Source organism: Anolis carolinensis, chromosome 6, assembly GCF_035594765.1.
Source record: "Anolis carolinensis isolate JA03-04 chromosome 6, rAnoCar3.1.pri, whole genome shotgun sequence".
Lineage (NCBI taxonomy): Eukaryota > Metazoa > Chordata > Lepidosauria > Squamata > Dactyloidae > Anolis > Anolis carolinensis.
Window position 1 is genome coordinate 57,487,290 of NC_085846.1, and position 12,397 is coordinate 57,499,686.

At 35.5% G+C, this 12,397-nt stretch overlaps 1 protein-coding gene across 2 annotated transcripts in view; it reads right to left on the bottom strand.

The window, feature by feature from the left end:
- The window catches only part of septin7 (septin 7), a 55,124-nt gene that overhangs the window by 18,247 nt on the left and 24,480 nt on the right, over positions 1-12,397 (bottom strand). Inside the window, exons 6-10 of one of the 2 annotated variants that reach the window (XM_003222317.4) lie at positions 10,837-10,929; positions 9,095-9,191; positions 7,605-7,656; positions 6,012-6,137; positions 885-905 (exon numbers count right to left, since the gene is read on the bottom strand). In XM_003222317.4, the coding sequence (XP_003222365.2) occupies positions 885-905; positions 6,012-6,137; positions 7,605-7,656; positions 9,095-9,191; positions 10,837-10,929 (389 nt within the window). The remainder of the gene's footprint in view (positions 1-884; positions 906-6,011; positions 6,138-7,604; positions 7,657-9,094; positions 9,192-10,836; positions 10,930-12,397) is intronic. The other variant, XM_016994424.2, reaches the window with a different exon arrangement.

The following is a 12,397-nucleotide window of genomic DNA, read 5'->3' on the forward strand; positions in this document are numbered from 1 at the left end:
AGGGGATTTAAAGGCAGATGGTTAATTAGATATATTCTGATAAAAGGCAATAGTAGATGAAAGGCAGCAAGAAGCAACCACTTTGTCCTGATGGTGTTGAGGATGGAAGCACGCTTATACATATACCAGGTTGGCTGCTATTGCTGGAAGACAATACTACCTAACTATAATGAAACATGACCTCTGCAAGCCATTTATATGATATCTACATCCTTCCCTTAACTGCCAACTCTTTGGTTGGAGAATGTTTTCAAATACTCTGGTAACTACAATAGAATCTCGCTTATCCAACGTAAACGGGCCGGCAGAACGTTGGATAAGCGAATATGTTGGATAATAAAGAGGGATTAAGGAAAAGCCTATTAGACATCAAGTTAGATTATGATTTTACAAATTAAGCACCAAAACATCATGTTAGACAACAAATTTGACAAAGTAGTTCAATACGCAGTAATGCTATGTAGTAATTACTGTATTTACGAATTTAGCCCAAAAATATCACAATGTATTGAAAACACTGACTACAAAAATGCGTTGGATAATCCAGAACGTTGGATAAGTGAGTGTTGGATAAGTGAGACTCTACTGTACCTACAACTTTAGAAGCAAGAATGGAAGCTGATGAAATGCTTCAGGAACAATTTACCTGTTAAATACTGAAAACCTATGAACAGATTTCTTCTTTCTAAAAATGCTCCCAGTTTCAGTCACTAAAAATATTTAACTTTTTGTTAGGGAAGCTTTAGAATAAAACCATTAAAGCAAAATAAATGCAAAAGCTGAAAATAAAAGTTTTTTTTAAAAAAAATTACACTTAACATTAAAAATCTTATTTCTTTTAAGCCTTTTTTCTACAGTCTTGAAAAATTTAAATGACCACTTACATGCCTTCAACAGTGTCAAATCTAAAAAACAAAAAATACAGATGCTTAGCATGCTTAAATAAAGCAATAAAAATAAAAGTCAGTAATTAAAAAAGCAAATTCGTTATGGATTTGAAGCTACTTTGGTTTATTTGCTCCTTGTAAGCAGGATTTCCACTGTAAAGTGAAATTCTGTTAGTTAAAGTTAGCTAAGTTTTGGTTTTCAATATTGTTAGTGACGTGTTGTACACAATTAGTGGAGAACTGATGTGCAAAGCTTTTGAGAACAATTTACTTATACCGGTATACCATAAGTCATACATGCTCTCTAAGAAAGAATTTAAATATTTTAGTGACATTTGTTTGACTTCTCAAAATAAACACAACCCACAGCTGTCTCTAGGCCTATGCTACTATTCAGATTTAAATAACTGATGCTAGAGAAATTCCATTTAACTGGCCAGCAGAGGTCTCAGGATGGGTTTTGGAAAAAATACCCACTACAATTAAGATTATAACATGGCAGCTATTAGCCTCTTCGTAAATGATTTACTAAAGTATCCAACTTTTTAAAAATGATTTTTCCAACCAGGACACACATAAACACTGAATACTGGCCAGCAACACCATCATATTCTATGACAAAAGCTGTTAGACAAGAATCTGAAACTATATGTAAGACAATGCAGCTGATACAATAAATAGATTTCCATAATTCCACTATTTTGTCCTAGCCAATATTCTAGCTGTGATATTCAGCACTACTGAAGTCATCTAGATGTAACATACAAAGCTTAAAAAGCCGACTAGGCAAAAATTAAACATTGTCAACCCCCAGAAATCAAAGCCAAGTTATCATGTTTTGAAATTTTCTAGCATCATGTTCTAAAATCTACCCATACAAATGATTGACAACACTGTTAGTCATGCTTCTATGATGTCCCACTAGAAATGTATTTTTCCCTAAAACTTGAAGTTATGGGGGAATGATGGCTGTTTGATTTTAAATGGAAATGTTCAGTATTAGCATGCTTACAGATTGAAAATCTGTTAGATTAAGAACATAAAGTTATTCTGCAAAAGTTGATTTGGTACAAAATTATGACATTTGGCATAAATTATTATGTTTGACATAAAATAGTTTAAGAAGATAATAATTACAATCTAAATGTTTCACATGTTTAAAAATGTTACAAATGTAGCCACAGGTTCCTGAACTTTAAGAACCATCTGAACTGTAGGGATCTGATCTGCCAGTTTATAAGAAGTACACATAATACAAAACAAAAGAGATTATTGATATTGTTAAACCAAAGAAGCCAGTGTGGTTCAATGGTTTGAACCAGAATATTGGGAGACCAGATTTCAAATCTGTGTTCTGGGATGGAAGCCCACTGGGTGATCTTGGAAAAATAATATTTTCAACTTCAGAGGAAGACGAAGGTAAACCCCCTTTGAACAAATTCTACTAAGAAAATCCCATGATAGGTTTGCCGTAAGTCAGAAATGACTAGCAGGCACACAACAACCACATCGCCAACAACAAATAAATAATTGTTTTATAGAGTCATCCATAGCATCATGCAAAAATAAAGCATTCACTCCCAAAGACACAATTGAGAAAATAAAACAAGACAAGGAATTGCAGTGACTCAAATGTCTCACATGAACATTTTCCTTTAAAAAACTTCTTCCAGATCAGGGCGCCTCTCTCTGGCCGCATCCCCAAAGGAGCCAAGACGTGGGCAACAGAAGGAGGGAGGGAGGGAGACTAACGTCCCCTTCCCGTTCTTAAAAAAAATTACATAATCCATTTCCCTCATTTTTCCAGGAAAATGGGCTTTAAAAATACAATATGGAGATTTTTTCCTCTTAATTCTATGGTCCCCCACTTCTTCACATACCACTATGACCCATTTTCAGCAAGTTAATTCAGGAAGACATCATGACTATAATCAGCAATCCATATTTGCTAGTTTAACCCAATTATTCGCTGCCTTTCCATGGTTGCTTTGTATACTTACTTTTTCAATGGTAATACTATCCATGTTATAACTTCACTTAGAAAAGGTAAAGGTTTTCCCTTGACTAAGTCTAGTCGTGTCTGACTCTGGGGGGGGGGGGGGTGCTCATCTCCATTTCTAAGCCGAAGAGTCGGCGTTATCCATAGACACCTCCTAAGTCATGTGGCCAGTATGACTGCATGGAGTGCCGTTACCTTCCCGTATAAGTATTACCTATTGATCTACTCACATTTGCATGTTTTCAAACTGCTAGGTTGGGGCTAACAAGTTCATTCCTTGTTTTCAATGCGATAAGTGGAGGGGTATTAACATTGACCAGATTCTGAGAATTACAAGATTTTTGTGATCATATATCCTGTCCTCCTCCTAAAGCTTGAGCTGCTGTGTGAATGTGCCCACAGAGGTTTCGGCTTCTTTGGAAGGAAGAATCGCTGCTTTAGCAATTGCTTACACTCCTCTCTTTCCAAAGAGCAACACTGACGTATGAATATGCATGCAGCGGCCTTAGACGGGCGGGCAGTGGCTGTGGTTCCCAACTACCAATTTTTCATGCTCCTTTTTTCAGGGGGCCCCGTTCCCAACTTAGTTGCTGGTTTCCCAGGCCTGATGAGCCTACTGTGCCTTGCTTGCCTCTGGATTTACATTTTTCCACTTTTCTGGGAGTCATACACTCATAACCTCTGTGAATGTGAGGGTTAACTCAAGTTGTATTTTAAGCTGCTGAAAGGTCCAACAAAAAAAAAGATTAATATAGTAGCAGGCCTGCAGTATACAATGCAGTGTGAAAGGATGGGATTATCCTTAGGTGATGCTATTGTAGCTGTGTGTGCTTACATTCAACAGGCAAGAAAAACAGCTGTCAGAATCATAAGTATAAAGAGCAAACAGAAAGAAAAGGGGAAAGCACATGACTATGCACCTCTTCCCAGTCTTACTCTCAGGCAAAGTATGCTACTAAGTGACCAAGACAATTTCTATTCTAAAACATAAAGCTAAACTGATATCCTCCCCAGTAATCAGTTTTATCCATGATTTCTTGCGTATGTAAGAATATGTGGATTGATCCTTGCTCAAATTATTTTTGACAGCTCCTCCATCTTTGAAGAGATTAGCAGGCCTCATTATCCCAAGGCACAAATTTGTCCATAACAAAACAATATACCATGATCATGCTATATAAAAATTATAGGCAGTCCCCAAATCTCAAACATACGACTTACAAATGACTCATAGTTAAGAACATGGGTGAGACAACAAGAAGTGAAAGAAATCTATCCCCAGGAAGAGAAATTCATTCCTAAAGGAATTATCATGGGGAAATGGTGTCTCCACTGAAGCTTTATCACCAATCCTTGACTGTTTGCAGAACTAATGTAATGCTACTACACTGATCACAAAACTATTGTACTGAACATCATTTTCTTTTGGATTGTATAAATTATAATCTATTTGATTTTTTATGGATTTTGCAAAAGCAATTTCCATTTTGGAGAATTCGTTCAAACTGGGTACACACAACAATTAACATACATCTTATTACAATAGAGTCTCGCTTATCCAACGTAAATGGGCCGGCAGAATGTTGGATAAGCGAATATGTTGGATAATAAGGAGAGATTAAGGAAAAGCCTATTAAACATCAAATTAGGCTATGATTTTACAAATTAAGCACCAAAACATCATGTTACACAACAAATTTTACAGAAAAAGTAGTTCAATACACAGTAATGCTATGTAGTAATTACTGTATTTACGAATTTAGCACCAAAATATCATGATATATTGAAAACATTGACTACAAAAATGTGTTGGATAATCCAGAATGTTGGATAAGTGAGACTCTACTGTACTACTTTCTTTTCTCATTTGTGAATTAAAAGTGCTGGATGCAGTATGAGCTTTCTTCCTGTTTCACATCACACCACCCCTCCTCAGTAACACAATCCATGAAACTGTATTTGTAACTTGCATTGCAGTCTAGGCTGCTCATTAAAAGATAATTATCTGTTTGTCAAACTGAGAGGAATGTTCCCTTAAGCCCATGACTGTACATGGATACTAAACAGCTGAAAATGCAACAAATTAAAGATATGTGGTAAAACGGATTTGAATGTTCATATGTTTTAACAGGCGGACATTTGGTATTTTCTGGTGCTCTCCCTCACAAAGAGGTTATTTCAGTTGAAACCAATGGGATATTTATATACACACAAAAATGCACTAAGGCAACCCAGCTTGCGAATAAGACAACTGGTAGACCATAGTAGTGCAAATGATTATTCTGCCACAGATACAACTTGCACTAAATTTGTATCTCATAAATTGAATTGAATAATGCCACATTTCATATTCACAATCACTACAACAAATATAACCTTGATATCAACTAAACATATTTATTTAAAGTCTGAATGGAAATTCAATCATGATATCTGAATCCTCCACAGGAAGAGACAAAGAGAACAAATACCAGAATATTGAATCACCTCTGATAAATGTTTCCTCAGTAGGTTTCAAAAGGACATGTACACACAAATAGTAAAAGCAATTACATTTTTAGCATTCAATGGATCCTTACATCTGGTATGAATTTACAGGTTGAGAATCCCTTATCTGAAATGCTTGGAACCAGAAGTGTTCTGGATTTTCTCAATTTTTGCACTATTTACATATACCCAATGAAATAACATGGAAACTAGACCAAGTCTCAATATGAAATTCATTTATATTTCAAACACACTTTATATATATAGCCTATGAGTAATTTAATTTTATGTTGTCATTTAATACTTTTGTGCTTAAAATAAACCTTTGAACACCAGACAATCAGAAAATAAAGGTGTCACTATCTCAGCCACTCATGTGGTCAGTTCTGAATTACCAGATAAGGGATATTCAACCTATATCTAGAGAGAGGGAGCAGATGCACACAAGATTTCCCTATGAAGAATTTTAAATAATGTGTTGGATCAAAGTGAAAGCCTATCTCATTCAACATCTGTTTCTCATTAAACAGTCACTCATTGAAAGTCCACAAACAGGACAAAACAGTCAAATTGCCTGCTCCTGCTTTTCCCAGATGAATATTTTCTCAAGCCATACTGCTGATTAAGTTACCACTTACTTTGTTAACTGCCCTTTGTTTTTGTTGTTGTCCACTCCATTGTATGTAACAGCTGCCAATTTCCTGCTTCTGTAGTTCTCATAATGGACATTATTAGTGACATCCTTCAGATCTTGCATATGAGTTCTATTTGAGAAGGGAAATTTGTCAGTAACTGTCCATCCTTGAATAAGATCAAATAAATTCAAAATTAATTTAATAAGCAAATGCTTTAAACTGAATTATTCTGCTTATAAAAACTTCAAAAGTATATAGAAATATTGGGAAATAAAGTGTTTGCTGCAAAAAGAAAATCCAACCCACTATATATACTTATATATAAATTGAAAAATTGACAAAAATCAACTGGTTTACTTATTCATGGGTTAATGCTGGAAATTCTCTATCATCCCTGTCATTTTGAGCATTTGAAGTGGAGTAGAATGGCTGCAGCATTTTAAAGAAGTGCTTACAGTACAAGCCTTATCGAGCTTGGTAATCTCTCTACATTCTACAAGCCTCACAAGCCTTAGAGAAAGACTATAGTTAAGGTTCTATTAAAAATGACTGTTGCCATTCCATTCCAGTCCAAGTGCCCAAAATGACAGGGCACACAGAACTTATATAAGTCCCTATTAAAATGAACAATGCTATTCTGATTCACCTCAAACACCCAAAATGATAGCTGCACAACATTCTTCAGCCCCCCCCCCCCTCATGTTGCTGCTCTTCTCTCCCCACTTTTTTCAGGTTGCATTCTCTTTCTTTTTTTACTCATTTACATTTCTTTCCCTATCTGTATGTGTACAGATGTGGACATGTTAAGTTTGGCAATGCAATTTACACCTCAACTGTAAATCCTTACACAAAACAGATCTAGTCTGTCTCCTTTAGTTATTCCTAAAGATATTTCTTCTATACATTTTTCAAAAGTGAGTAAAAATATGATCATTACATGCTCCTAAGTTTTATCCTTGGCTTATCCACAGGAAGCAGTTAAAATCCATATATTGAACTCCACAACCTATCTTCAAATTATGAGGCCAATTTATATGCAAGTACATACAGTATTTCATAAGTCAAAGACATGGAGAAAATGTTACTATTTTTCACATTTAACTTCCATCTCTTCTGGACAGAACAAGGTCCTAAAATGTATGCATTGTAAAATTGAAAAAACAAAAAGGCTGTTCTTCCATTTTATTAAATCGAAAAATATTGGTTTCTAATGTTCAAGAAGTGAATGAGTTTGATTTGCTTTTTTCAATAGCCATCTTCAAATAGATTCTGTGCTAGTCACATAATGCAGTCCAGCAGTGTTAAAGATATCCATCATATTAAATGATGAAGAGTGATCTTAACAAAAACTACATCAGCCGCTTGACCTCTGCCATAGCAAAAAATGAAAGCAAATTCTTTGAATACATTAATTTAATAACACATGAAAGCTAATGATAAGTAAAAAGAAGATTTCCAATACAGAGAACCAATACAATAGGTCTTCTTCCTATTATATACATATAGTTTCTTCTCTTCCATCAGCGCACCACAAAGCAATATATATTTACACACACATCTCAAATCTGTTTCCAAAATCAGTATTGCGTTGCTTACCTTATTAACATGTTCCTTAGAATTGTGAAGTCGCAATGTTCACCATTTTCAACTGTAGGACAAAAATTCTGCATTTTTACAGAGAACAGACATCTATTACCAGCAAGTGTGTGTATCCATCCCAATGCTTACTGGTGGATAAGGAACATAAGGAAATCAGCCCTCTCTTGACTGTCACTGATAATAATGCTGAAGAATTCAAATAGATGTGGGAGCTGATCTAGTGATAAGTTTTACAATTAATTATTAGAATGTCCTTTATGTATCTTCTGTTAAAATGAGAGATGGTTATGTTACTTTTCTGGACTATAACTCCCAGAATCCCCCATCACATTCAATGCATACAAGTTGGGAATGTAATTGGATTTCCTGTAATCCAAAAGAGATTTATTATTTATGATAATTGACAGGAGCGGGGCCATATTATTTCAAATTCTTTCCCCAAACATCGTTAAATCAAATCATAAGCTGAATTTCTGGTTGGACTTCCCTTACTTCTTCACCTGATACAACAGCAAAGACTTCAGTGAGGAAAAGGCTCTTCACACTGGACATGGGATTAAGGAGTCACCTCTTGTCTATTTTTGAGTAAGAACATGTATAATTTCTCAAATCTAGACTTGCTGTTACTTTGAAAAGCCAGCAGTTTATAGAGCTAAGATACCTCTATGTAGTGATAAACTTAAACAGATTATCAGGAGGTTAAATAGGGACCTGTCTCTTCATCCTTGAAACTATTAAGAGTAATACAGTTCTAGAGTAAGAGAGTTCAGTGACATATACATCAATTAAATTGTTAGCTTGAACTAGAGTAAATCTATTGAATCAATAGAAGCCACATAATTATCATACAGACTCATGTAGAAGTTGACTTTATGTATAAGTCAAGGACAGGTTTTGGGGCCAAATTATGGATTTTGATATGATCCATGGGTAAGTTTAATGTTATTCCATAGAGAGGGGAAAGTGCCAATGCCACCTCTAGGGAGCCAGCCCTCTCTGGTCAATGCCACCATTTCCCCACATAGGCATTAAAAAAGGGCAGAAGAAGCATCACATGGGAGAGAGTAAGGGGTCCTTCATTTCTTTTTGGTACTCCTAAGACAGACCAAAGCTGTGGCTTTCATAACACATTTGCCTTACCACAAAAGAACTTTCTTCAAGGAAATGTATGGTTCCTTTTTTGATAAGAGTTAAGGTACAGTACTCACAATGACCCACGGATAAGTTGTCTCAGTTTGGGTTGCTTTTTTTTTTTTATACGAAACCTTTTTGACTTATACATGAGTGTACAGGGAATTATCTTACCAATTTCCCACTGATACAAGAGTTTTACTATTGAGACTAACTGTTGGATTAGGCTACTGGCCATGCTACCTGGGGCTGATGGGAGGCTGTCCACTACCACTGAGAGTGTCACAGCTTCTCAACCCTTGACTTATAAGAAGGTTACTTGCTGAATTATTCAAATAAATACTACTTGCACTGACCTTCTGCAACTCCCCAAGGATATTGCCTTCCTCTAACTCTCTTGCCATTGACTTCAATGATAGTATTGCTACCTACCACAGCAAGAGGTAAGCGGTCCTACAAGACAAAATAATACACATTTCTTCTTAAGGAATGTATTGACTGAACTTGCCAACATATTTCTGGATTCCTAAAACAATCAAGTTGGATATAAACAAGAGAAAGGATTCCTGAAAATTATATGAGATACTATGAGATACGACAGAATGCTTGTTTTGCATGACCAAAGTCCCAGGTTCAATCCATCTCCATGGATTCAATTAAGATCTTCAGTTTAATGCATTTCAAATAGCAGAACTAGGAATTACCTTTAATGTAATTATTATCTCTCATTTCAAATTAGAACAAATTTCACAACACATTTGCCTATATGACACAAAAGAATTGCAATAATTTATCACCATACACATATTTCAAACTGACAAAAGAAAGCAAGAGAAGGATATGCAAGTGTTAAATAGAAAGAGTAAGTGTTTAACCATTTTCTAGTAAAAGCAGCTTGATATACGATGATCACTTGTTATTCATTGGAGTTTGGATGCTATAAAATGGTAAAATCAAATATTGTGGGGAGGGGGTTAATTACAACTTGCTTGAATCTGTAGATAATAGGGGACTGACTGTGGTACCACTCATCTACATGTAAGGTTCTATCAATTAGCCACAAGGTGGTGCAATAGACTCTTCAGGCCTTTTATGTACTCACTGTATTCAAATACAGGATACTATAGTAGTGGAATTGCAATGGAGTTGGAACTTCATTTAAATTATGTGGAAGTATGTAAAGACTTAATTCATATGGAAGTATCTGAGCCACACAAATACTAGACTTTGGATTTTTTAATCTCAATTTTTTGAACTGAGAAAGTGCCACTCTACCACATGAAAATCCAGAACAATTCAATTCCCATTTTTAAAAACATTAATCTTGTTTAGTTTGTCCAAGCCATGCAATGAGTTATATTCTTGCTCAATGGAAACAATCCAGACACAGAAACTATGACTGGATGTGGGGGTTGTTTTTCAACTATGTAGAATTAAGGGTAACTTCAGTTTCTCTGCATTTGGATAAAATAAAAACTTCCAAATTTCTTCTTCATGCTCTTCATGGAAGGAGGGGAAAGTACAAGAGGCCAGCTTTTGGTGCCATTGGAGCTCATAGTGCAAAACAAGTTGTCCACAAAAACAGTTAGAACTCCATAAAGATGTAAAGCTACCTGACTTAAAATGTTTATTCTCTGAAGCACATTATTCATGCTTTGAAGTATATCAAATATAATTTTGAAATATTCATATATGAAAAATGAGAATTTATCTTCAGTCATCACAACCAAATACACACATGCACAACATTGTGCTTGAAATGTTTCTTTTAATATTAAAGAAAATATTGTTAAAGGACTGGAAAGATATTTCATCCTCAGATTCCACAATTATAATACAGCAGATTCTGGTACACATAAGCACTTCACGAGCGAGGGCTATGTATCCAAAGGTTTATCCTGTGACTTCAACATAATGGAAAGCTTTGCATGAAGATCACCTTCTGCAGCTATCACAGAAGTGAAAATGAACTTCATTTGAACATACCGGTAGTTCTCTACACACCCACCACACACATCCTCAATGACCACAGAGAACTGGACGAGAGTTAAGTTGGACACTAATTTGTGAATATTTTGTCTTAATGTATTTTATGTACCTTTATCTTTTTAACAAGTTTATTTTCTTCTTCATCATCTGTTTCTGGGAATTCATATATTTTAATTTTATGCTCCTGGATTTCTTTCATTATCTGAAAATGAAAAAAAAAAGGTTAATGGAAGACAGAAACAATGTTTCAACATGCTTTTCAACTATGTTGTGTGCTTTCTTCTTCCACACATAAATTCCACTAATCTCCACTGATGACCGAACCCTAAGAGCCACCAGGTTATGCTGCTATATGAGTGTAATTTCTTAATTTCGGAGGTCTTTTTTGCAACCAAGCTGTGTATATATATAATAGTAACCTTTCCAGACAAATTTCAAATTCCTTATGATCTCTAACACCTAGTATACTTAAGAAACATCTTCTTTTGTTGCATGGGGCAGTAAAGGTAGACTACCTATGGCATGTGGACTAAAAGCAGCCACACCCTGGACTCTCCACAGATATATATTTTTTCCTTTCCTTGCCTAGTTTATCCATGCCTCACCGCCTCTGAGGATGCCTGCCATAGATGTGGGCGAAATGTCAGGAGAGAATACTTCTGGAACATGGCCACACAGCCCGAAAGACATACAACAACCCTGTGATCCCGGCCATGAAAGCCTTCGACAACACATCCTTATGCACTTTGAACAATTATCCGGTTGGGCATTGTGGGAACGTAATGACGGATTTTTACTTTGGTCAAATAAAGATCTTTTTTTTTTTTGGCTCTAAGCATGGTTCACTTCCTATGAGCTCAGAAGTGAATCAGAACCACTCAAGAATAATGAAGTGATTTCTACATTCCTGGGTATCTGCCAAGGTAACCATAAGCATGCAGTTTTAAAATGGAAAAGGTTTTTAAGATTTCCAAATTTTCAGTCATGAGGTGACCAAACATGTGGAATGTTGCTGACAGTTGAATCTATAGGTATAAGATATACTAAAAAAAGATATAGGAATACGAATTACTAAAATAACTCATCATGTTGGAATTTGAGTTTCATAGAGTGCCAAAGACAAAGACACCTGTCTTTGCTACTACAGTAGAGTCTCACTTATCCAACATAAATGGGCTGGCAGAATGTTGGATAAGTGAATATGTTGGATAATAAGGAGGGATTAAGGAAAACCTATTACACATCAAATTAGGTTATGATTTTACAAATTAAGCACCAAAACATAATGTTTAACAACCAATTTGACAGAAAAATAGTTCAATACGCAGTAATGCTATGTAGTAATTACTGTATTTACGAATTTAGCACCAAAATATCACGATGTATTGAAAACATTGACTACAAAAATGCATTGGATAATCCAGAACGTTGGATAAGAGTGTTGGATAAGTGAGACTCTACCGTATTTTTAGATGTGTGCTCAATCCTAGCTGTCTTTAAAGTGTTGAATGATGTGTATTTCAATGTTCTAGATCACACTCAAGGTCTGTGGGCCAAATTCGCCCACCATGTCATTTCATGTGGTCCAGATGCTGGACTCCCAACTCCTAAACTCCTCATCATTACACATTATGACTATAGCTGATGGGAGTTGTGACACAGTAGCATCT